The sequence below is a fragment of the Camelus bactrianus genome, chromosome 15, assembly GCF_048773025.1.
Source record: "Camelus bactrianus isolate YW-2024 breed Bactrian camel chromosome 15, ASM4877302v1, whole genome shotgun sequence".
NCBI classification, from domain to species: Eukaryota; Metazoa; Chordata; class Mammalia; order Artiodactyla; family Camelidae; genus Camelus; species Camelus bactrianus.
In genome coordinates, this window is record NC_133553.1 from 20,518,062 (window position 1) to 20,542,542 (window position 24,481).

Consider the following 24,481-nt stretch of genomic DNA (forward strand, 5'->3'; position numbering starts at 1 on the left):
TTGCTGCTTTGGTGGGAATGAATTGTGTTGTTTTGTGAGGAAAGAGTATGGCCAGTGGTCTCCGGGGGCTGTCTGCTTAAAATCTCATGACACGAAATAAAGGACAGTTTTGAAAAGGAAAAAAGAGCAAATCTGTAAAAGTGAGGGTATATTAACATGTGGAGGAATCCCTGAAAGAGAAGAGGCGGACAGAAATGGAAGTGGACGAAACAGTAGCTCAAAGCATGCAGTGAAGCCTGCCGCACAGGAGGGTGATTCTGGGGACGCCCTGAGAGTCACAGAGACGAAAGAAGCTGGAAGGGGGCCCGGGCGTTTGTCAGGGTGAGGAACAGGGGAAGTAGTTGGAGCAGCCTGGCTGTTCGGTCCCTCCCAGCTGTTCCTGCCCCACTCCCCACCCCCCACCAACCTGGGCTCAGGCAGAGAGTGGAGCCTCAGGCAGGGGGAGGGCACAGGGCCCAGGCCTTTGTGAAGACAAGCCGTTGGCACCCACCCCCTCCAAGGCATGGTCCTGTCCCCACAGTCTCTCAAGGCAGTTAATAGCAAACAGGAGCTCCCTAGTCCACAAATAAACACGCAACGAAAACTCGTAACAATAAGCAGGAAACGTTATACAGTGAGAGGTGATGACCTCAGTAAAGAGTCGATAAAGCAAACAGAATCCTATAAAACAAGTGTAACTAAAGTCAGGGGAAAAGTGAGATTCTATTGTATCCAGAACAAAAAATGATTAATTCCAGATCTTAGAAATTAAGACGAAAACCTCACTAGGCAGCTGAAATAGACCAGGTCAAGAGTGAAACAGACAGCTGGAAGGCACAGCTGAAAAAGTCTGTAAGAAGGCAGCACAAAGGAGCTCCCCTGATCTCTGAGAACCCTTCACTTCGCCCTCGCTCACTGCACATCAGCTGCCTGGCCCTCCTGGACCAGCTTGGCTACGGGCAGGCCAGCACCCACCTCAGGCCTGTCGTTTCTCTGCCTGGAGTGTCTCCCTCTTCCCATCTGCTTGAATCCCTCCCTCACTTGGCCACTGGGCCCTCACTCCTCAAAGGCCACCTCCTCAGTGAGGTAATCCCTGATTGAGCCCCTGCTCACAGAACACAGTTTATTTGTTTAGCTGTCTTTTTTGTTTGTTTCTCTCCACAAAAATAGAAATTTTATAGAACATGTTCACTGCTCTGTTCCCAGAGCCATGGTTATACCCAGCAAATAGTAGGTGCTTATGAAATGCCCATCTATCTTAGATGATCCCAGCATGGGAACTGGGGGTGGGAGTGGTCGGTAATTGAGGAGCTGATAAAATGAGTCCAGCTGAGCTGAAATTCGAGGTTTAATAGGGCAGGAGTGATGAACATGAGTGAAGAGGAACATTTAAGTATGTTAAAAGCATTTAGAGTAGCTGCTAGAAGGAAGAAATAATTATAAATGGATTAAAGTCACCTAACAACAGACTGAGCTTCTCAGATTGGGCCAGGAAAGCTAATCAGAATAGGACTTAATATTTAAAAGTTAAATAGGCAATGAAGTATTTTAAGTGAAATTTCCAAGTTCTACCCAAGCTTTGCAGATATGCCAACGCTGCTATGATATATAAAGCCAGAACTGTGAGAAATGTGAGCAGAATGGGTAACTTGTGCGGTCATAAACACAGACTCGTACATCTCTCTCAGAAATAGAGAACGAAGACCAAGAGAAATGAGAATTGGGTTGACACAGTAATATATCTGGTCTACAGTAACCTTTGAAAGGCAGAATTCTTGTGTAATAAAAATTCCAGAAAGTGTTCTGGAACTAGATAGTAGTGATGGTTGCATAACATTGTGAATGTGCTAAATGTCACTAGTGGTAAATTTTATGTGAATTTTACCACAATAAAATAAACTATCCCAGAGCATTGGGAAATGTGGAAGCCTGGTCTTCTGCAAGGCCAGGTAACAGTCACCCCCAAACCAGATAAAAAGAGTAAGTGTGCACCAGGAAAAGAAACTGATTCTTCTTTCCTGAATACTTTCAGCAATTTAAGGCTCTTGCAATAAAGGACGAGAAATCATGCTGCAAAAACTGCATTGATATGGATGTCAGAGTTCTCATCGCAGGATGTGACAGAGAGGGCGTGGAATCTGAAGTCAGGAGACGTGGGTTCATACCTTGGTTCCTTTGCCAAGTCACCCAGCTCCCTGGATACTCTGTTAGCTATGAAGTCAGCAACAGTGAGTAGCATACTTTTTTGAGTACCTACAATGTGCCAGGCATTTTCCTAGATGACTAATTGTCCATTATTTCATTTAATCAACACAATAACACTCTGCAGTAGATGTCATTGGGACCATGTTACAGAATAAGAAACTAGGGCTCTGAGAGGCTAAGTGACTTGTCTAAGATCGCACAGCTATCAAGCAACAACAAAGCTAGATTCATGCCTGCAAGTGTTAAAGATGGTTTCACTAACATCACAGCTGCTTTCCATCTTGAGTAATTTGCTTCCACTAAATGCTGTACATTAGAAGGCAGTGTTGGCTCCTAAGCCTCTGTGTACAGTAAAAACACCGATCCAAAGTTTTCTTATTGGGTGCGTGTTTGGTTGCCTATTGGAGGTGGTGCTGGATTCAGGCATATCCCAGCTACACCACCTCATGTACCATCCAGAGTCTAGGCAATCTCAGCGTTAAGGTCTAGAAACCACTTTCAGCAAAGAAGTTTGCATTAAGCCTCCCAGGTCTGGCTTCAGATTCTGCAGACAGCTCTTTAAGGGAAGACCATGAACCAAGGGCATGCCCAGGGTCCACCGCTGCTGTTTCTTTTTCAATCCACTTGCTCAGGCAGACTTCCAGCTCAGAAGAAATTAGCATTTTAATTAACAAAACAGTCGGAAAGGCCAGTGCAGAGTTTTAAAGTCCTTCAGGTCTCGAGAAGAAACAGGAATTCTGTAACTGCATTTATCATTCTCCGAATAGACTGTCCCAGTTTCCTTTTGGCTTTCTTCTAACTCTGGCGAGCACCCATTTTTCTCTCTTAGGATCTTTTGCTGTATGAAAGGACCCTTCCTAGGGGTGCTATCCACCCTACCAAGAGAGGTGGGTTTTGGGGGGTTTTGAATTTGTCCCCTGCAAAGGAATATTGAAGCCCTAACCCCCAGTGCTTCAGAGTGTGACTTTAATTGGAAAGAGGGTTGTTCCTGATGTAATAAGTTGAGATGAGGTCATACTGGAGTAGAGTGGGCCCCTAATCCAGTATTACAGGTGTCCTTATGAGAAGAAGACAGAGAGAGGCAGAATGCCACGGGGCCATGGAGACAGCGACTGGAGTGATGAACCGACTGCAGAGGGGGCTCAAGGATTGCTGGGAACCACCAGGGGCAGGAAACAAGGAAGGGCTCTCCCCCAGGGCCTTTGGAGAGCACAGCCCTGCTGACACCTCAATTTCGAACTCGTAGCTTCTAGAACCATGAGAGAATAAATTTCTGTTGTTTTAAGGCACCCCTCTCCACTTTATGGCACTTTGTTACACAGCCCTAGAAAATTAATACAGGTGAGCAATGCATACTTCATCTTTCAAAATCTGATGATGGCTTCCTAGGACCCTGGTATGATGTAGTCATGGCTATAAGATTAATATTTAGGAAAGGAGCACTGTTTGGTCTCTTGATCTTGCCCAAGCAAATAGACCAACCCGCCACACAAATAGATATAGCTCATTTTTTAAAAAAATACAGAATCATACAGACAGTCTGCATTCAGGAGCCAAGAGCTTCCCTTTATATTAATGGCAGCTACTGCCTATTGAGCTGTTTTAGGTGCTACGTACTCCACTTTTCCAAGCATGTTTTTTTTCTTCACATTTACGCTGTCATTTAATTCTCAAAACCCAGAAGATGGTTGTTATACTGTCTGTTTCACAAATGTGGACAGGAGGCCCAAGCAGGGGAAGGAACTAGCTTGTAAGTGGCACAGGCAGGCCCTTCCTCCAGGCCCTCTGAGCCCAGGCTGCAGACGGTTAGTCACATCTTCCGCCTGGGACCACAGCCGGGGAACTCGGTTTCTCTTTGAAATTTGTTACTCAGATGTTACTACACCAGCAAGACTACGCCACCCATAGAAAATAACTGATGTGCCCTTTCCTGGATCAGGAGTGTTTTTCCCTCAAACAGCTGTTCATCTAGTCAGTAAATCTTTATTACATGTTTTTAAAAAAACATCATACCAACAAATTAGGAAAAACCAAAAGAACAGGTTTCACTGTCCTTTTCCACCAGACATTTCTGAGAGTCTGCTGCGTGCCAGCCACTGCGCTCAACTCAGGGACCAAGGCGGGAGAAACCACCCCTCTTCTTGGGTCACTTGCTTCCAGAGCCAACTCACCATCTTCTAAGTGTTTCTTTCTCTGTATCTGAATAATTTGTGCATGATGGAATTTTGTGTTCTGTGGTCCTTTTTACTTAATAGCATAACCACAACATGTTTATGTTGCTAAAGAAGTCGTCTTATTCATTTACGGTGGCCTAACACGTAGGATCTGTTTGAGTGGATAGTCATGATTTACTTTCTTAAGGTTGGGCCTGTTAGCTTTTATCATCTTGTGTCATCAGGCTCCTGGGAAGCAGTGTGGTAAAACCAGTGAGCGCCGGGTCCAGAGTCCCAGGCCTGGACTTCAGCCTCCCAGTTTCCCAGTCGTGGAAGAAGACCTGTCTTAACCTCTCTTTGCTTCATGACGGAGGTCACAGCAGTGTTTCCAGCCTAGGCGTGAGGGGCCGGTGTTGTGAGTGATTTATGTGCTTGGTCTAGAGCCTGCTGGTGAAGGCCCCCTGAAGACAGGGCACCTCACCTGTGGGCCCCCAGAGAGGCTTTCCTGCCTCTGCAAACCGCCTTAAAGGAAAATCCCAGCAATTGAAATATACGCTCTAAGTGTGTGAACACTTCTGTAGCTTCCAAAATTTCTTGCCAATTTCCTTTCCAGGCAGGTTCTCCGATTTGGTCTCCTTCCGCTGCAGGAGCATTTCGGTCACACCTGATTTCTGGTGGCAGCATTTGCCCTTGTTGACATTTTAAATGAATGATTAGCTATAAAATATTGCATTGCTATTTGATCGTCGTTTCTTTGGGAACTCTTGAGGCCAGACACATTCCCTCTGGTACGTTTCTTGGCCTTTGAGGTCTTGGTATTTTCCATAATGATTTGCATGAGATCTTTGGCTAATATGTAAAGTAACTCCTTATCTAAGTGCTCATGTTTTCTTAAATTGTTTTCTCAACCTGTTTGCTTTAAACTTTGGCTCTGGTGTTCTTCGCTATTCATCGAGCCTTCTGTAAGGGGAACCTACTGGGTTTTACCAAGTTTGGGGTCTAGGTGGTGACAGTGACAATAGTGACAACTAGTATTTATTGAGCATTTTCTGTACGCCTGGCGCTGTGATGGGGACTTTGCATTCCTTCTCATTTCATCGTTATAAATTGATTATTGGGTACCATAGATGCACAGTCCCGGACTCTGAAACCCTCAGGGTCAGACTTATTTTGCGGTTCAGAGTAGGTGGACTTTCTGAAAAGTAATGTGATTCATATGCCACTTACCACAACCTTAACTGGATGTTATGGACTTAATGTTGGTGTCCCCTCAAAGTCCCTATGTTGAATTCCCAACCCGCAGTGTGGCCACATCTGGAAGTGGGACCTCTAAGGGAGTAATTAAGGTTAATTACTGGTTAAGTAAGTTCATCATCATGAGATCATAAGGATGGGGCCCTGATCCATTAGGATTAATGGCCTTCTAAGAAGAGACACCAGAGGGCTTGCTGTCCCCCGACACATGCACAAAGTTCACGTGGACACACAGCGAGACGGCGGCTGCCCATGAGCCAGGAGAAGCCTCAGGATGAAATCTGTCCGTGTCGGCACCTTGACCTTCCCAGCCTCCAAAGCGGGGAGAAAATAATGTCTGCTGTTTAAGCTGCCCCTTGTGTGCTGTTGGTGATGGCAGCTGAGCTGTCACGCAGGAGCTTGGGGCATCCCTTGATCAAAGACATTAACATTTCTGGAGGAAAATGTACATATATTTCTATGAAGGAGGATAATTAAAGGCTATAAGTCACCTCAAATCCAAGTCCGTGTTTGCTGATCTGAATTATGTTTTAAAACTGGATTTAAGGCCTTCTGTAGATGAAAAACAGACTTGGGGAGATTCACTGGACCAATGTGGCCTCATCTAAGTGATGATGTGACACCAACCCAGGTCTACCCCAGGGCAGGGCCCAAGCCCGAGGCCACCTGGGCCCCGTGGTTAATTGCTTCCTGTGCCATCTCAGAAGCCTCACTGGAGTTTGTGCTTTGAGCTGCTGCTTGCTCTTTGCTGCTTCCTGGTGAGCCTTCTCTTGTGAGCTTCTGCCAGAATGAAGTGGGGATGCCGCCATCCCCGCCTGGACTCGGGAGCTCCAGAGGTGGGATTTTACCATCAGACCACATCCACCTTCTGCCAGTGCCTCCGGGTCCAGCCACTCAGGGCAGAGAGGGGCACCCCGCATCCCCCTGCCCGTCTGGAGCCCGTCCTCCTCCGTCCATGGGGCCATCTCAAGGCCAAGCCTCAGAGCCGCCCAGGAGGTCCCTGAGACCAGCGCTGCGCAGCTCCTTTCCCAGGGCCCTTCTCCCCCTGACAAGGTGGGTGGGCTCTGTGGAGGCTGTCTCTGAAGTATGCGGTCATCGCCTCTGGCTTTTTCTCAAGGGCTCTGGGGCTGGGGGCCTGACACAGTCACCTCCCAGTCACACAGAAGCCACTGCACCACACCCCAGGCTGCATACCCAGATGGCCCTTCCTCCTCCTGGCCACCTTTCCTGTCATCCTCTGCCTGTTCTGGCTTCTCACCTCAAATAGGACACCCATCCAGGGTGTGTGTGTGTGTGTGTGTGTGTGTGTGTGTGTGAGTGTGTAGTGGGATACGTGTGCATGTGATATGTGGCATGTGTGGTGTGTCTGTGTGCATGGGGTGTGTGTGCATGTGTTGGTTCCAGGACTGGGGACCAGGTGGGTGATGGACACAGTTCAGGGAAATGTCAACAAGGTTAATCAGAAAGAACCTCTTCTTGGTCCTTCAGTTCTGCTCCCCACTTTTCTCTTCCTGCCCCTTCACAGACCTGTGGCCTCAACTGCTTCTAGATGCTTGTAGGAAAAATCACCCTTTCTCTCAGGGCTCAGGCTTCACAAGACTTCAGGAGCAAGGCTGGCAGTACCCAGGGGCACGTGGCCCCGGGCAGAAACAGCGGGACTGAGGCCTGCGGTGACAGGGAGGATGGAAGTGTGGCTCTTTCTAACACGGTGCTGCCCAGAGCCAGCTGCGGGCCTTCTCTTCAGAGCCGGCAGCGCTGACGTCATCCCAGGGGCTGCCCCGCTGCCTCACGTCAGGCAGACTTACAGGCCACAGGCCAGAGAGGGAAGCTTGTGACCCCAGGCTTTCCAGAGCCTGCAGAACACTCCTGTCGCTGTGATCAGCCACCCCCTCGTTGGGACAGGCTGCAGGATTTTACTACAGCTCATGTGACCTAACAGTGCCGCCAGCTTCTGGGCACTGTTGCTTTGTCTTCAGCAGAAATTCCAAAGGGCATCTGAGCCTACAAACTTTGAGCATAAAACTACCGAAGAAGGTGGTGGACTTTCAGGAGAGCAGAAAACAGCAATAATGATAATAATAATGATGATGATGATGATGATGATGATGATGATGATAGCAGCAAGAACCACAGAAATAATGCCAGTGAAACATAGTCTATATTATACACCAGGCACCGTGCTAGGCATTCAGTCTTCAGACAACGCTGGGAGATGGGCATTAACCGTCTCCACATACAGGTGAGGGGACGGAGGCCAACAGGTGTAAGTGACTCGCCTGCAGTTACACGGCTGTAAGGGGCGGGGCTGCGGGTCCGTGTAGACCCGCCTGACCGCACAGCGTGAATTATTAGTGGTGAGATGGCTTGTCTGAGTGCTAGACGCCTGGGCTGTCATTGTTATTCTGCTTATTCTTCGATGTCATCCAGGCCGGGGTTCCTGGGGGAGCCCCAGAGCCGGAAGCTGGGGCGGGGCTCTGGGCTTTCCGGGGAGAATGGCTCCATGCGGTGGTGCTCTGGACACAGGGAGCCGAGGGCTTCCAGGAAGAGCTTTCTGAAGGAGGAAGACACAGCATTGTACAGGACAGGGGTCACCGCTGAGCTGACGTAGAAAAGCGTGTTTGTCACCATGTAGAAGTAGTGATAGAAATCGTAGAGCTTGCTGCAAGAGAAACCCAGAAGGCCTGGTGAGCCTCCTCCCCTCTCTGCTGGGGAGTGCCCCTCTCCTCCCCAGGCCGGGGTGAGGCAGGCCTGTTTTCTGCTACGGGGAAGCTCAGTGTAAATTCAAGAAATGCCCCATTGTTACCAACTGCCCTCGGTGGGGCCCCCACCCAGCGTCTATGAGTCCCTGCTCCTGGCTCCAGGCCCAGTCCCCTGCACAGTGAAAGGCACACCTGCTGATTGACAGGGTCCTTGTCCAGCCCACTGCAACACCGGGAACCTCGTGCTGCAGGTGGGATTGAAGAAATGTGGGTTTACTACAGGAGAAAGTCTTTCTGAGAGGCCACGCCCCCTGTTGCCATGGAAAGGGTTATGCACGTGTTGGGGGCCGAGTACCAGTAGCTCTCCAGAAGGAGGCATCTGTTGACTGTTTCCTTGGGGGCTACATGGGATCCCTCTCCTCTCAGATATCTGATTTTTGCTTATGGTCAGGGCATAGGGATTTCCAAAAGGAAGATAATGGATTCTCCGCTGTTGTCCAGTTGTGTCGTAGAAAGCGTGTGCAGGGTCTGGTCTCTGTCTAAGGGGCCTTGGTTAACTCCTGGAATCCCAGCTCTGAGTATCCACCCTCTCTCCTTGTAATAACAGGGCTGCAGCCCTGCTCCCCGGCCTGCAAGCTGCTCTCCATCCCAAAGCCAGGAAGCCCATAGCCCTGACCACTGTGCACATGGCCTTACCAGGCCAGAGCGGTTTCTAGATAGTGTGCTGTTCCCCACTCCAAGCCTGGAGCTTTTGAGGTAACAGACTGCACAGGACTAGCTAGAATGGAGGCCAGAGTTCCAGAGAGCCCAGCAACTGGGGGTCCCCCTGGACAGCAGAGGAGGCCCAGGCCCCACCCGGTGGCCACTCCCCATATGCTGGGCTCCTCCCCACACTCACTCAGTCCAGCTGTCGTCAGGGATGTAGCAGTACATGAGCCTGCGGGCGTGGTACGGCATCCAGCAGACGACATACACGGCCACGATGGCCCCTGCAGACAGGTCGGGAGAGACAGGACAGAGAGCAAACATGGGCTCAGTTACACCCTCTCCAGGGAGGGAGCTGTCTGAAGTGACAGCAGCATTTCCCGGGAACTGGTTCCTAGAGTCTAAGGGTTGGAAGGCGACTTTGAGGTTATCTGAAACATCCTTATCTGGATCTGTCCCCAAACCCAAACCTGTCCACTTTAATCGTGACCTGTACACTGACATGTTTCTAGAAGCTTCTATAACATCTATATCCTCCTGGCCACCAGAATATACTCCCAACTCAGGGCTACATATTCTCACTTGGTTGTCAAACTGCAGAGACAGCAGAACTTAAATGTCCTTCTGCCTTATAAAGCCTCTCCCTCTTCTGTCCCGTTTTCTGATAGACTGACGGCACAACCATCCATCTGACACTCAGGTCATAAGCCAGAGCGTCATCTTCTTTTTCTGTTACCCTCAAGGTCCAGTGTATTGAAAAGCTCCTCCCTAGGATCTCTCCTCTCCGATCCTTACCCCTCACCTCCACTGCGCCCCCCCACAAGGGCCCCTGTCTTCCCTCCACTGAACTATGACAGCAGTCCCCTAGCTGGCCCCATTGTCCCTAACCTTCCCTTCCCTCCTTCTACTCTTGCCCATCCTCCAGTCCACTGTGGCCTGTGGACCAGAAGCATCCACATCATCTGGGAGCATGTTAGACAGTAGAATCTCAGGCACACAGAATCTCTGGGCTGGGGCCCAGTGGACCCTCCACATCAGCCTAATGCACACGGAAGTTTGAGAGGCACTGGACAGCCCACCCTCCAAAGACTGCTGAGCACTGTATCTCAAGAGAAAGTCCCCCGTCAGTCCTGGACACCGACTCTGTCAGTGACAGCCCGTTGCCTGTGGCAGCAAGTCCAGGCCCTCCGTGTGCTGCCTTTGCTGCTTGTCTCATCCCATTCCACTGAGCTCTCACATTCTAGCCTGCGCACAAGACTGTGGCGTTGATGACATCAGAGACCCGGGCTTTTACTTAGTCCTCCCAGGTCTTAGTGAGTGCCTAGATTACCGCAGGTGCTTGGAGAGACCTTTGCTTTCCTGTGCCTGTTAAAGTTACCATTTAAAACCAAAGGCAAGTTTGCCCAGATACTTAAAAGACAAACAGCCAAACAGATCAATGTTGTTTCAGGGAAAAGTGGAGAGTTAGTGGAGAACTGGATTTGGACACCCAGCTGGTCTGAGTCTGCAGTTCCGGGTCGGCAGGCCATTAACTACATCTGCTGTTCACGTCCACCTGTACGACCAGACTCCCTGAAAAGTAGCCCGGCACCTGCTTGTCTTTGTGTACTGCTCCCGGGCGCAGATGGGGGATTCACGTACATAATTCCTGCTCTTCCCTGTAATTACAGCACTCCACCTGACAGAAGCCTGTTGGTGAGTCTGTGATTCCCCAGTGCATAGAGAAAAATGAGGCCTAGAGGGAGGCAGTAACTTGCCCAAGGTCATGTGGCCAGGGGCTGGGGGAGGCAGCCGTGGAGTCAGCCCTTCCTCTCAGGGTGGCGTTACTGGGCACTTAACTGAGAACCTGGATGCTGTACTGGAGGCCACGGATGCGGCTGGAGTGCTTGTGTCTCACCAGGCTGGCCTGGCCCCCCAGGGACAGTGTCTTCCTCTCCTCTCTCATTAGCTCCAGGCGACCGGGGGCAGAACTGCCTGTGGCAGGAGGGGGTGGCACCTGGGAGCAGAGGGCTGCCAGGTGGCTCACGGTGACCCCATTTAGGAAGGCAGTTAATGCCAAGGGGAGCACGAAGGACACCAGCACGTTCACCTGGAAAAGGTAATTCCAAGGGTTACAGTGGTAGCACCAAGGCTCGGCGACGCTCCAGTCACTGGGCTGTGCCCAAGGGCCAGGGGTCTCAGCAGCAGGAAGGGGCGATCGCAGGTTTACGAGACGAAGTTGAGAAAACTCTCAGAAAGTAGAGAGAGCGAGCAATGAAAATAGAAGAGAGAAGAAAATTTGGGAAGGTTCGGATGGTCACCATCTACATAATCATATTCTAGAAAGAAAAAGAATTGAGAAAACAGAGGAGAAGAAATTAAAATGGAAAAAAAAAACCCTACAAACCAAAACCATATTTACGAAATTAATTAAAAACACCATACTGCTAAAAAATGCTAACCATCACCTGAGCCTTCAGTGTCATAATCTTTTTGCTGGAGGAGGGTTTGAAATATTTTGAGAATTACCAAAATGTGACATACAGACATGAAGTGAACAAATGCTGTTGGAAAAATGGTGCCGATAGACTTCCTCAACTCTGGGTTGCCACAAATCTTCAATTTGTAACGAACACAATGTGAAGGATAATGAAACGAAGTATGTCTGTACAGCTTTTTCTACTTTCAAAAACTCCTTGAGCAATTTCCTTGGTCAAAAAGCACTGATTAATATGGATAATGAATCAACTCACTGATAAGACCCAAGAAGAAAGGTGGACCAAAATAATCTTAATTTGAGTCTGGTTATTTTGCTGTGTTAACATAGACTGTATGTCTCAGGTTAAACATTTTTTACCTATACCATTTGTCAAATAATGCTGTTACACTGAAGGAATTCACTACATATAACATCAAAAGCTTGCCCCTCGAACACTTCCCGTGTTTTATTGCATGGGTCCATCTGCCCCATGGAAACTCTGCAAGTAGCATATTTGCAACACAAACATTGCCTGACACTTTTTTCTCTCTCAAGCCTAACTCCAACATAAGTATGGTCTGGAAACCACTACCCTAGTCTGTGAAGAGTGGTGGAACTTGACTACCAGGCCTTTTGGGCCTGTGGTTGCCGGTTCTTTGCCAGGGACACCCCAGGGTGCAGCAGGGAGCTGGGGAGTCAGGCCTGGGGCAGGAGCAGCAGTGCACTGACTCTTCTGCTGGGCAGTTCCACTGCAGCTCAGAACCTGCATGGAGGCTGCTGGGATGCTGGGAGGTGGGTGAGCATCCTGTGCTGCTCTGTGGCTGTGATGTGCTTGGTCCAGCGCTGGGGCAGGCGGCAGGTGGGCTGGACTGCTGAGGTCTGAGGTCATGGTTAGTCCACCGGATGCAGTGCTCAGAGGAGCAGCTCCCACTGTTGTCAGTGGGCTCCCTTATTCTGACTGCTGTCTTGATTCCCTGCACGACCAGTTCCATTAGTGTGGTTACTGCTGATGGGTTTTGGTATTTTTTGTTTTGTTTTGGTTTGGTTTCCTTTATCATCAGGTCCAGATTGGGGTAAGGAATTTGACAAGTTGCCAAAATGTCTGGTATAGGAAGTGGATTTTAAAAAATTGGGGATCTTACCTAGCCAGTTCTGAGTCATTCTTCCTGTAGGGACCATAGTAAGCAACTTCTGAAGCAAGTGGAATGTTTTCTTATTGGGTTTAACTTCACATTTTCCCATGTTCTTGTTAAGGTTGCAGTCAGTATATGTATTTTTTTAATCCTTCATTAATGTTGAATATTCAGGCCTCTCTTTTATTCAGGCTTAAAATCCCATTAAACTAGTTGTTCTTCCCAGCTTGTCAGGGGGCTAAAGATGACTTGTTTTGGTGATAATAAAAAAGCAGAAGCCTGGAGTGGGTCAAGCAATCTATATTTTTACCAGCTCCTGAGGTAATTTTAGACCCAGTCATGTTTGGTCACCACTCCTGCAAGAGTAGGAAGAACAGACTTTCAGAGTTAATTTTGAATTCAAATCTGGACTTTTCCCTCTCTCCTTTTTCTTCCTTCCTTCCTTCCTTCCTTCCTTCCTTCCTTTCTTTCTTTCTTTCTTTCTTTCTTTCTTTCTTTCTTTCTTTCTTTCTTTCTTATATAGTTAATTTACAGTATGGTATTAGTTTGAGGTATACAGCAAAGTAATTCAGTTATGTGTATACATATCTTTTCAGATTATTTTCCATTATAGGTTATTACAAGATACTGAAATATTTCCCTATGCTATACAGTATATCCTAGTTGCTCATCTATTTTAATACAGTAATTTGTATCTGTTAATCTCATACTCCCAATTTATCCCTCCCCACTCCCTTTCTTCTTTGGTAACCATAAATTTGTTTTCTATGTCTGTGAGTCTATTTCTGTTTCGTATGTCAATTCATTTGTATTATTTTTTAGATGCCACATATGAGTGAAATCATATAATACCTGTCTTTGTCTGGCTGAGGATGATACTCTCTAGGTCCATCCATGTTGCTGCAAATGGCAACATGTCATTCTTTTCTGGACTTCTCTTAACGCTTCACTTTAGCCAAGTCTCTCCCCAAATCCTCCGTAAAATGGGGCAATGAGACCCAACTGTCTGGCTGGTCGCGAGTATTAGAGATGGAAACACAGGTCGTCCGGTCGCCTCTCCCCCTTACCTGGATGAAGATCTGCAGCGTGGTGCGGCTCACCAGCACGGTGCACACGCGCGAGGCGGGCTCTGGCTCCCCGCCCGCCGTCTCCAGCTCGTGCTTTTGCCCCATGATGACTGCCATGGGCAGGGCCAGGCCGAACGAGGCGGCCCAGACGAGCGACAGCAGGCGGCGAGTCCTGCGCAACGTCAGCAGGCTGCGGGCGCGCAGGGGCTGGCACACGGCCAGGCAGCGCTCGGCGCTCAGGCAGGCCACGCTGAGCACCGTGGCGTAGGTGCACAGCTCGCGCAAGAAGTAGTAAGCGCGGCAGCCCAGGTCGCCGAAGACCCAGGGGTAGTGGAACCACACGAAGTTGTAAAGCTCCATGGGCATGCCGACCAGCAGCAGCAGCAGGGCGGAGAGGGCCAGGCTGAGCACGTGGTAGCGCAGGCGCCCCGGGGGCGCGGCCCGCGCCTTCAGCACCACGTGCACGGACAGCGCATTGCCCGCCGTGCCCAGCGCGAAGATGAGCGAGTACAGCGCGGTGAACAGCACCTTGGCCCACAGGCGCGTGTCCACGCCCAGGCGGGCATCCAGGCTCAGGGTGGGGCCCGGGCTGGGGCCCGGGGGCCGCGGGCTGCTGGTCTCCATCCGGCTCCCGCGGCGCCGCTCCCTCCTTCTCACTGCCCGGAGACTGGGCAAACTGCCCTGTTAAGGAGCGCCGCCTCCTCTCTGGGAACCTCCAGAATGGGAGGACACGCCCCTCGAAGGGTGCCCCAGAGCCAGCGCAGGACCGCAAGTGTAAGCCGGTTAGCCACGCTCACATTTCTCAGTTCAGTTCCAAGCAGGGAAACACGTGCTGAGTGGACGGTGGACTCTTTTGGGGGACCCTGCAGATATGAGTTGAGCCAGACAGACGCCTCCACTTCCTAGCTGTGTGACCTTGGGCAAGTTATTTTTATCCTCGCTCAATCTGTTTCTGCATTTAAAAAATATTATCTACTTTGCAGCATCTTTGTGACGATTGAGTGAATCTGTGTGAAACTTATTACCTGCAGCATAAATAGGCATCCCACGTGTACCGTGTGCCCTTGTGCTATGCTGCCGTCTGTGTGCACAGCCCCAGGGACAGCTGGTCAAGAATTTGCCAGCACGTCAACATTTTGCAGCTGTTACTCTTCTTGCTAAAGGGCTCTTTTATCTTCTTGCTGAAGGCTGGTTCGGTGCTACAGTAATATCCTCCAGGAGCTCCTCTGTCACCATCAGATGCTTCCCCAGTCCCTCGAGAATGTCATTCTCATGGAGCAGTGGGAGGAAGTGAAAAGAAGTGGGTTTAGCATGTTTTAAAAACCTTCCATTGGTCTCTTTCCTAACACCACAACTTTAGAGCTGAAAGGCCCTTGCAGAGGCTGTCTTATCTCACCCTTAGATCTTGAGGCATTTAGGGGCAGAACCAGGTCTCCTGACTTTCTGTGTTCAGCAACGTTGTTATGGCCCAGTGATGCTTCATCTTCCATCTGAATATACAACCACACAGTGGCTTTGGGGACTAGGGCTTCAACATGGAAGTTTTGAGGGGACACAGTTCAGTCCATAACAAGGATTCCATACATATGAGTTTTAGACAAATGTTCTTTAAAGAAAATAAGCAGTATTAATACATTTTAAACTTTTTACTAGATTTCATGGAGCTCAGTAAGGCCGGGAAGAGGCGAGTCCCTGCTTCCCTCCCCTTGGAAGAATTCCCCAAGTACTTAGGCTCCCCAGGTCTAGGCTGGAAGCGTGGAGAGACCCCGGGGTGAAGTCAGAAGAGATGAGTACAAGTCTCAGCTCTGCTGATCACTGGTTGTGTGTTTTGGACAAGCCACCAGTCTCTCTTAGCCTAGTTTGCTCACCTGAAAATACTATGATCTGTTTTTCTTACCTCTTTGGGTTAGAGCACTGAGCAGATAGGAATCATTGGGGCTGACATTTTCAGGCTGTCACTTTAGGGAGTGAAATCCTTAATTCCCACAAGGTAAGGATGCTCCAAGGAAAAGGGGACAGTCTCTGGTTCTTCATTTGTGGTACTTTTGGGGGTTGAGTCTGTTTTTCCAGGATGGAGTGTCAGAGCTGTGAAGAGGCATTGTTGTTGCCCCTGAAGGACAGCTCTAAGCAAGCATCCTCTGTCATGCAGAAAGAGGAAAGTTTCCTTTCTGTCTTCTGTGGATGGGCCTCTCCAGCCAAGTCAGAGGAGGAGGGCAGAGTACAGTTAATGAGGGAGTGAGCAAGATTCAATGCCAGTGACACACCCAGTGGGTAGCAGGGGGCTTGGAAATTCTATCTTCACCCAGGGGACCAGAGGAGAAGGATGGACGTGCCTCTGATTGTAAATCTCATACATGGTCCCCCAACCTGAGACTCTTCCTAGAGAGCATATCCATGTACAGACGCTCTGGGCCTAGAGCTTGCTTCTTCAATGCCCACGAGAGTGTAATTTTGCCTCTGAATAAAACCATGACTGTGTTAAGATTGGCTTCCGCCTGTACTGGAAGACTCTGATCCTTGATATCCTCCACTGTCTACATTAGAATCAAAATCTTGGCTTTCCTGTTTAGCCACAGACCAGGCCAAGTTCCTTGATCTCTGATTGTGCGGTGCTGGAGGGCGCTGCGGGATGTGGGCAGTTACGGAAGGGCAGCAGTTCGGAGTCCAGGGATGCCAGAAGTGTGGGGTGCTCTGCCTCGGGCTGTCCAGGCAGCAGTGTAAAGCACTGACAAGGCTTCCTGGCCAGGCAGGAGGGGCCTCTGTGGCCAGGAATCTGGGTTTTCTGCTTGCTCTGTGTGCCTGGGTTCTTGACTTTCTTGCCTGTTGCCTGTAGGATCCCATAAAAGGGCTTCTGCTGTGGATTGAATTGTGTTCCCCCTCCCCAGTTCACATGTGGAAGCCTTAGCTAAGCCCTAGTGTGACTGTATTTGGAGTAAGGAAGTAATTAGGGTTAAATGAGGTCATGAAGGTGATTAGTATCCATATAAGAGGAGACAGCAGAGAGCTCCCCTCCCCCACCCTCTGCCCGCCACTTTCTCTCTCTGCCACATGAGGACACAGTGAGAAGGACAATGTCTACAAGCCAGGAAGAGAGCTCACACCAGCAGCCAAAGCTATTGGCACCTTAATCTGGGACTTCCAGCCTCCAGAACTGTGAGAAAATACATTTCTGTTGTTTGAGCCCCTGTCTATGGTGTTCTGTTATGGCAGCCTGAGCAGACTAAGGCAGCTTCCAACCCCTGATCAGCTTTTGGTCCTGATGCCAATGAATGACCTGAAAAGATTACTTGCTACTTGAACCTTGGGGAAAAAAGACAGTTAATTCCCTGTTTCCCTCACTCCAGGATTGAGTCATGGTGAGGGTTTCTGACTCAGAGGAATGGAGTTTGCCTTCATGGGAACAACAGAGTCATTGTGTGTGTTTATGTGTGTGTGTGTGTGTGAGAGAGAGAGAGGAAGAGAGAGAGAGAGGCAGAAGATGTACCACAACCTGTGTAACGTAACATAGTCACACGTTCTGGGGATTTGGACGTGGACACTTTTGGGGGCCAATATCCTGCATGCCAACACCTCAGGTCGCTGCTTTCTCTCCTTCCCCCACAACCCAAGGGTGGCCTTCGCACCCCCCTTGCTGGCTCAGGTCTCACCACCACTCTCTGCTGGTCTCCTTCACCCCTCCCCATATCCTTCCAAACAGCTCCCTTATTATCGTCAAGGACCCAGCTAGAATATCCCATCTGTTTTCTGCTACAACCTTAATGGACCTAGCGTATGTGCATGAAAAGGGGCTGTTATTTAAATCTACACAGAACTCTAAATGCTCAACAATAAGAAAACTGACTTGATTTTAAAATGCGCCAGAGACCTGAACAGACACCTCACCAAAGAAGATATACAGATGGCAAGTAAACATATTAAAAGACACTCCACATCATGTGTCATCAAAGAAATGCAAATTAAAAGGACCAAGAGCTACCATCAGACACCTATTAGAATAGCTGAAATCGGGGACACTGACAACACCAGATGCCAACAAGGATGTGGAGCAACAGGAACTCTCATCCACTGCTGGTGGGAAATACAGAATGTTACAGCCACTTTGGGAGACGTTTTGGTGGCTTCTTACAAAACTAAACGTACTCCTACCGTATGAGCCAGCAATTGTGCTCCTTAGTATTTATCCAAAGGAGCTGAAAATTTACATCACCACAAAAGCCCACACAGAGATGTTTATAGAAGCTTTATTTATAGTTGCAAAACTTAGAAGTAACCAAGATGACCTTCAGAAGGTGAACGGATAAACAAACTGTGGTACATCCAGATAATGGAATATTATCCAGCATTAAAAAATAATGAACTATCGGGGTGGAGGTACAGCTCAGTGGTAGAGCGTATGCTTAACACGCACAAGGTCCTGGATTCAATCCCAATATCTCCATTAAAAAAAAAGAATAATGTAGAAACCTTAAAATTTTTTTAAAAATGGGCTATCCAGCCATGAAAAGACATGGAGGGAGGGAGAGGTGATGGGCAGAGCACAGAGGACTTTCAGGGCAGTGGAACTCCTCTGTGTGATCTCGCTGGGGGATATGCCCGTCCTTAGACACCTGTCAAAACCACAGAATGTAAAACAGCAGGAGTGAACCTTCATGTAAACTATGCACTTTGAGGGATAATGATCAATCAATTTAGGGTCACTGATTATAAACTGTACCCCATGGTGTGGGCTGTTGACAGTGAGGAGGTTGTACATGTGTGGGAACAGGGACTCTAAGGGAACTCTGTACTTTCAGCTCAGTTTTGCTGTGAGCCTAAACTGCTCTAAAACATAGTTTATTAATTTTTAAAAAGCCGAGGTGACTTTTTCACATGCTGTGTCCCTTACTGTGTGAGGTACTATTGGAGCTAAAGATGAGTAAGGCCTGGACCCTGTCCCTACGGTCGGTGAGCAAATAAGATGTAAACTGGCAGGTAGCTCACCTGTCCTGGCACATCTCAGTGTCGAATAAGAGGAGTGGATGGTGAGGACTCTGAGCTCCACCTCCTCCTGGCCAGGTGAGCCCCTCTGAGTCTGTTTCATCTGGGAAAGGATAGCACCTAACCTTGGGAATTAGAGGTTATATGTGTGAGAAAAGCACTTGACCCCTGGAAGAAGCTCAGAAATGTTATCCCCAACCCTGCATCCTTTTTCTCAAAAGTCAAAGGATGGAAACATCCTTATGGAGTCAAGAGATCAGAGAGGGCTCCATGGATGGGGGGAGGTTTGACCTGGGCCTAGATAGTGGGCAAATCTGAAAAGGAAGAGAGGAGGGGACAGGCTTTCCAGGAAGGGGTCATGGCATGAGCTAAGGCTTAGAAATGGGAAAACCCAAAGTGCTCCTGGGGAGCTCACAGGAGACTCCCAGACTGTGGACCTGGCAGCCAGGGGGAAAGGGGCGCCCTGTGGCTTCTCCCAGCTGGGAGCACGCAGGGGCCATGTTTCTGGGGAAATCCAGCGTGGTCCTGGCTGTGGTCCTTTGGGTCAGTGACAGTCCTCAGGAGCTCCCGTGGAGGACAAGTTGCAGAGCACAGCCCATGGAAGTCCCAAGTAAAACAGAGCCTCCGTTTCCTCGTGTGTAAAGTGGGAGTGTTAATGCCCACCTCAAGGTTATGTGAGGATGAATAGTTGTCACCGCTTTTGAGGGTCTGATACATGCCAGGCATTGTGACAGGGACTGTCTGTGCATGGCCTCAAGTATCCCCGCAGCAGCCCTATGACAGAGACACTATTTTTATCCGCATTTCCCTGATAAGGAAACAAAGGCTCTTAAAGGCCTGAGTCAGAACAGCTTCTAGGGGCCGAGTCAGACCCAGAGCCCAGGTCTGCATGACTCAGATGGTGAGGTTCAGTCATCACCTGGCGCTTCCGGGAGCCCCGTCAACACTCACGTCCCCATTCCCAGGTGCACCAGCCAAACCAGTGCGGGCTGTCCGCGGCAGTGGGACACACGTCAGCCTGATCTCCCATCTCCAACACGCGTGGCCAGCAGGGCTGTGAAACCTGCCTGGGCTCGGAGCACCCGGGGCCACGCCCTCCCCACTTGTTTGCTGCGAGGCTGCACGTGACTGCACCTCCGGGTCATGCGAGGAGGCCGGTGTGCTGCGTGCAGGGCAGCCTCTCCCGTGTGGCGCTGTGCACCTATCAGACTGCCACCTAATGCTCAACACGACCAGGTAGAATTACTCACAATCTTATCACTCCTTGGTCATGAGTTTCTTAAAATATCTTGAGAGGATGAATTAAAAATAGGAAGAGTGGTGGGGACCCAGCTCAGTAGAAGTGTCTTAAAGTGTTATTTTCCTCCCTTACGTTTAGAACATCTGGGGGCATTCAGAGAGGGCCCGATTCCAGTGGGGAAGTTGGGGGTCCTGGCTCTGGGACAATGCGTCTTGGTCCCTCCCTGCACTTTGCACTCCCCTCTGGGGTGAGGAAGGCCAGCAGCACAGTGTGGCCAGGATCGTGGTGACCTGGGAACTGGACTGGGGTTGAATACTTCCCAGCTCCTTACTGGATGGAGCACCTGGGAAGCCACTGACCCCAGCCTCTAAAGGAAAGTCATTATACCCATTGTTTAGACGGGACACACCCGGTGCCTTTCGTGTATTTGTCCACCTCACTCCCACCATAGCCCCTGATGGATTCCTGGTCAGGGACCCCCCTCCAGAGGGAAGGAGGAAGAGGAGTGAAGAGGGTGGACCAGCCAGGCCTGGCTGGGGAGAAGCTGGAGGGCCAGAGAGGGCACGTCTCAGGGTGTGGAGTAGAGTTGAGGGACATCAGGAGGCAGTTGGTCTTAGCATCACCGGAGGACACGAGGAGCAGCAGCAGCTCTGGGCATCGAGGAGGCGACGGGTTCCTCTGTGCTAAGCTTCAGGGAAGCTGTCTCCCTAGGTCCCTGTCAAACTAGAGCGAAACCTCTACATCCACCCCTGCAGCATGCCCTGTGACCCCCAGCCTCGCCCAGAAACCACCCCAGTTATGTGCCCTCCCTCCCCGCCTGACGCAGGGCCCTCTAAACCTGCCCTCCTCTGAGCCTGGCCCCATCGCCATGAATCCACAGCTCCTGGTAGGATGAGAACCACATTTCAAGCACCGTGTTGGAGCCAGCCTGGCCCTGCTTGGTCATTTCCCGCTTCATGACCCAAGACCAGTTCTTCAAGCTCCTACTGTACTTATGTAAACTTATAGGGTTGCTGGCAGAATATGTACCAGAAAGCAGCTTGAATGCCTCGCTGCCCGGTGTGTGGACAGCATTCAGATCCAGTGAGGCATCACGATGATGCTGCTGAGCTTGCGGAGAGGACGGTGTGGCTCCCTGGGGAAGGGAGGCCACCGAACCCAGCCTCTTGACTCCCCGGGGGGTGCCTAGGCACAGAGAGAAAGGATTCCCATTGCTTTCGTGGGAACACTGGTGGAATAGAAAGTGAACTGACCACAATCCACACAGCCTTTTTTGCAAGGTTCCCTGCACCCAGCATACTCTGTAATCTCTCAAATCCCCTCTGGGGACAGCCCTCGGTGGATTTGAATCCCAGTTCTGTCCTTTGTTGCTCTGTGATCTTGGGGGCAGTTAGTCAGTCTCTGAGTCTTACAAATTCCTCTGGGCTGGTGAGACCAGAATGGCCAGCTGTCAGCCAGCCGGGGTCACGCCCCCTCACCAGGGTGTCCCTCTCACAAAGTTTAGAGAGACTGGCACCTGGGGGAAATTTCTGCATCCTTCAGGGAACAGGAGGTGTTGTTTTGTTAGCCAGTCCCGGGTGGGAGAGGATTTGCGATTCAACACTCTGCCCTTTGCCTGAGCCTTGTGACTTGGCTGGGCTCCTGGGTGTAAAGAGAAGCCGCCTGCTCCAGGCTCAGTGTCGCCGGCCCAGCGCCGGTGAGGGTGAAATTAACCGCTGTAGGACCCTGCTCTCCCAGCGCCAGGGAGGAGGCGGCCGGCATCCCTTGGCTGGCTATGGAGGAACAGGACCATGCCTGTGGCTCCACCTGGGAACCCCCACAGGACAAGAGCCGCCCGGACTCACCTTGGTCATGGGTAAGGGTCAGGCTGTGGCCACTTGCAAACCGCCACCCCAGCTGAGGTCCCTCAGGTCCTTGAGGATTTGTGCCTTCACACTTCTCCAAATAAGCGATGGAACCAGCTGCTCCCTGGGGGCTCCGGTTATGGAGACTGCATTTATAGAAGAGGGTTTAGGACTTACTCAGGAAGTAAGGCTTTTTTCCTTGCCATGGATGGAAAGTAACGGTGATTGCTTTAATCCTCAAGACGGGGAGCAGGGTTATTTGAGGGCGCCTGCTTGCCAGGCACAGTGCTGGGGACCCTTGCTCTTTTGTGTCTGCACGCGGGTGAGGAGGGGAGGCTCCGAGTGTTGAAGTTACTGGATCAACACAGTCATTTGTCTCAGAGACTGTGATGTGTGTGCTGCAGCCTCCACTGGACTCCAGAACCAGTGGCCACACCGTCCTTTCTTTCTTAAGTCTCATCCTGGATGCCAGGGCTTTGTTCAATAGTAGTTATTTTCACTTCAAGCCTCAAAGCAAGAGTAGAAGGTGTTCAGATAATTCCAAGTAGAATTGGGTACCGAGGATGGAGCCTGGGCTAGAATTCAAGGCTCACTCTTTCTTCCAAAGGCTGGGGTTCGGCTGCAGTGAAGATAATGTGTTAAACCCCACCCCAGATGGTGTCTGGGACACATCTGATGTTCCTCCTCTGGTCCTCAGCTGCAGAGGCTGGGCTGGCACTGGAGGGACCATGTGCCCCGGAAGCAGAGAGAGGGAGCATCCTTCAGGAAGAGGGTGAAGGGTGTGGCACACACGGGGCAGACACAGCCTCCTGGCTGCTGGTTCCCTGAGGCACCTGTCACCTATCACTTCAGTTACGTCCGCCCTCAGGCTCCTTTCCTTGCAGGGGCAAGAGACCTTGCTGTTGTTTGTCTTGTTGGCGCTCAGGCTGAAATGCAGGTGGGGCTCAGGCTGAAATGCAGTGGAGGAGAGAGAAGGGGCGTCTGGATTCTGCTCCCGCCTCTGCCATCATTGGCCGCTTGGCACTTTGGGTGGGTATTTCCTGAGTGGACGGATGCAGAAGAGGCTCATCAATGAGCCTCTGTCTACAGGCTGAGGGCAGGAATGGGACCTCCCTCAGCAGTGCTGTGCCAATCAACGGTACCCCCACCTTGATTAAACAGATGGTTTTGTGGTTTATTGGGGATTAAGAGAGCTGTGTCTTGTTTCCACTCCTGGACTGTCTCTCTTAAACAGAGCAGCCCTGAGCTGACTGAGAAACGCTCCTCCTCTCCTGAGTAGGCAGCGCTGGGCACTCCTAAAGCTCTCCCACGTCCGCTACAGGGACTGAGTCTCCGCGGCCCTGGGATGCCCGTCTTATCCTCGTGGCATCTCTCTTGTACAGCCCAGGTGACACTGTCATTCCCATGTGACAGCTGAGGAAACTGAGGCTTTGAAGTTGGGACTTGCCCACCGTGGCTCAGGAGGCCGGTGGAGGATCTGGAGACGGGATGCCAGGCCAGCCCGTCTGTCACCCCAGGCACCCTGCTGATGCTGTCATCCGAGGAATCACTGGCAATATCTGTTTCCTGCTTATATTTTTGGATTATTCATTATTTTTCCTGATTATAAAAGCATGTTTATTATGGAAGATCTAGACTGTACAGCAAAGTGGAAATAAGATAGAAAAACGCCAATCATCCCACTGCTTGGGAGCCTGGGAACTTTGTAAACAGAGATCATGCTTTATTTCCCTGAAGGCTCATTATAATCAAGCCCCACAGAAAGAATTTCATATCCTCTGGTCCCTTTTCATTTCAACCCCTACACTGCCCTGTGTGCTTGATTCCAAAATCCTCAAAGGCCCCTCTGCTGTCCCACTGTGGCCTGGATACCCCACTGCATGGCGCCTGTGACTCTCCTCCCTGCGGGAGGCAGGGTCCCTGGCAGGAGAGGGGACGGGCAGTGGGGAGGGGGGTTACTGGACTCTGGCGCTGCCACGCTGGCTCTTGCTGGGTGTCCACCCCCGGGCACAGAGTCTGAAGGGGCCCAGGAGCTTGGGCTTGACTCAGGCTTGTGCCCATGTCTGGAAGAATCTGATCTGCTGTGCTGAAGGGTGGCTGCAGGGCAGGGATTCAGGGAGCCTAATCAGGCTCCAGTGAGGGAGCTGGCCTCCTTCCGCTACCGGGGGCTGAGTCTAGTCCTTGAAGAACAGAGGAGGGCCAGGTCCAGAGTCGGGCATCTGCAAAGCAGGACTGGAACACAAGGCAGGAAATTGAGGCGGACGACCAGATGGACCGACTGCCATGCAGGAAAGCTGAGGAGGACGCTGCAAGGGAGCTGGCCACGCAGGACGGAAGAGGCAGGAACTGCAGCTGCCGTGGCTGGGAGCCCGGGCTGGGCCGGCTGCTTCTGGGAAGGGTAAAAGTGGCTCAGCCATCGTGGGGGACTTTCACGCCTGGGGCTGGAAAAGGGCAGCTGGCACATCGTGAGCCCTTGGAGGCACCTGTTAAGTTGGCACCAGCTCCCTGCAGCATTGGCCACCACCATTCCCAGAGACTGTGAGCTTGGTCCCCGGGCCCTGAGTGTGTGCAGAGCCCCATGGGGTGCAGAGATGGGTGAGACAGTGAGACTTGGTTCCTACCTGCAGGAGGTCACGTCAGAATATGAGTGGGTGAGCCTGCACCCAGCCAGGTGCCAAGTTCACAGGACATAGATGAGGAGGAATTCCTACTGGCAAGGCCAGGGAGGGAGTCTCTGAGAAGCTGGCATTGGAGCCAGGCCTTGGAG

At 50.7% G+C, this 24,481-nt stretch overlaps 2 protein-coding genes and 1 pseudogene across 8 annotated transcripts in view; 1 reads left to right on the forward strand and 2 right to left on the reverse strand.

Annotated features, from left to right (window-relative positions):
- Positions 1 to 5,661: 5,661 nt before the first annotated feature.
- NTSR2 (neurotensin receptor 2) lies at positions 5,662 to 17,263 on the reverse strand. The gene is made up of 4 exons (XM_010964009.3): positions 13,654 to 17,263; positions 10,835 to 11,084; positions 9,189 to 9,279; positions 5,662 to 8,250 (listed from the first exon to the last, which is right to left on the reverse strand). The coding sequence occupies exons 1-4, from the start codon at positions 14,275 to 14,277 to the stop codon at positions 7,998 to 8,000; spliced, it is 1,218 nt and encodes a 405-aa protein (XP_010962311.1). The 5' UTR covers positions 14,278 to 17,263; the 3' UTR covers positions 5,662 to 7,997.
- On the reverse strand, positions 8,206 to 12,770 carry LOC123619461 (cyclin-dependent kinase 8-like; annotated as a pseudogene).
- A 3,984-nt stretch (positions 17,264 to 21,247) lies between the features above and the next one.
- LPIN1 (lipin 1) overlaps positions 21,248 to 24,481 on the forward strand; it is a 113,544-nt gene continuing 110,310 nt past the window's right edge. The window contains exon 1 of one of the 7 annotated variants that reach the window (XM_074341678.1): positions 21,248 to 21,725. In XM_074341678.1, coding sequence (XP_074197779.1) covers positions 21,645 to 21,725 — 81 coding nt within the window. In that variant the 5' untranslated portion in view covers positions 21,248 to 21,644. The remainder of the gene's footprint in view (positions 21,726 to 24,481) is intronic. The other 6 variants (XM_074341675.1, XM_074341674.1, XM_074341676.1 and 3 more) reach the window with 6 other exon arrangements.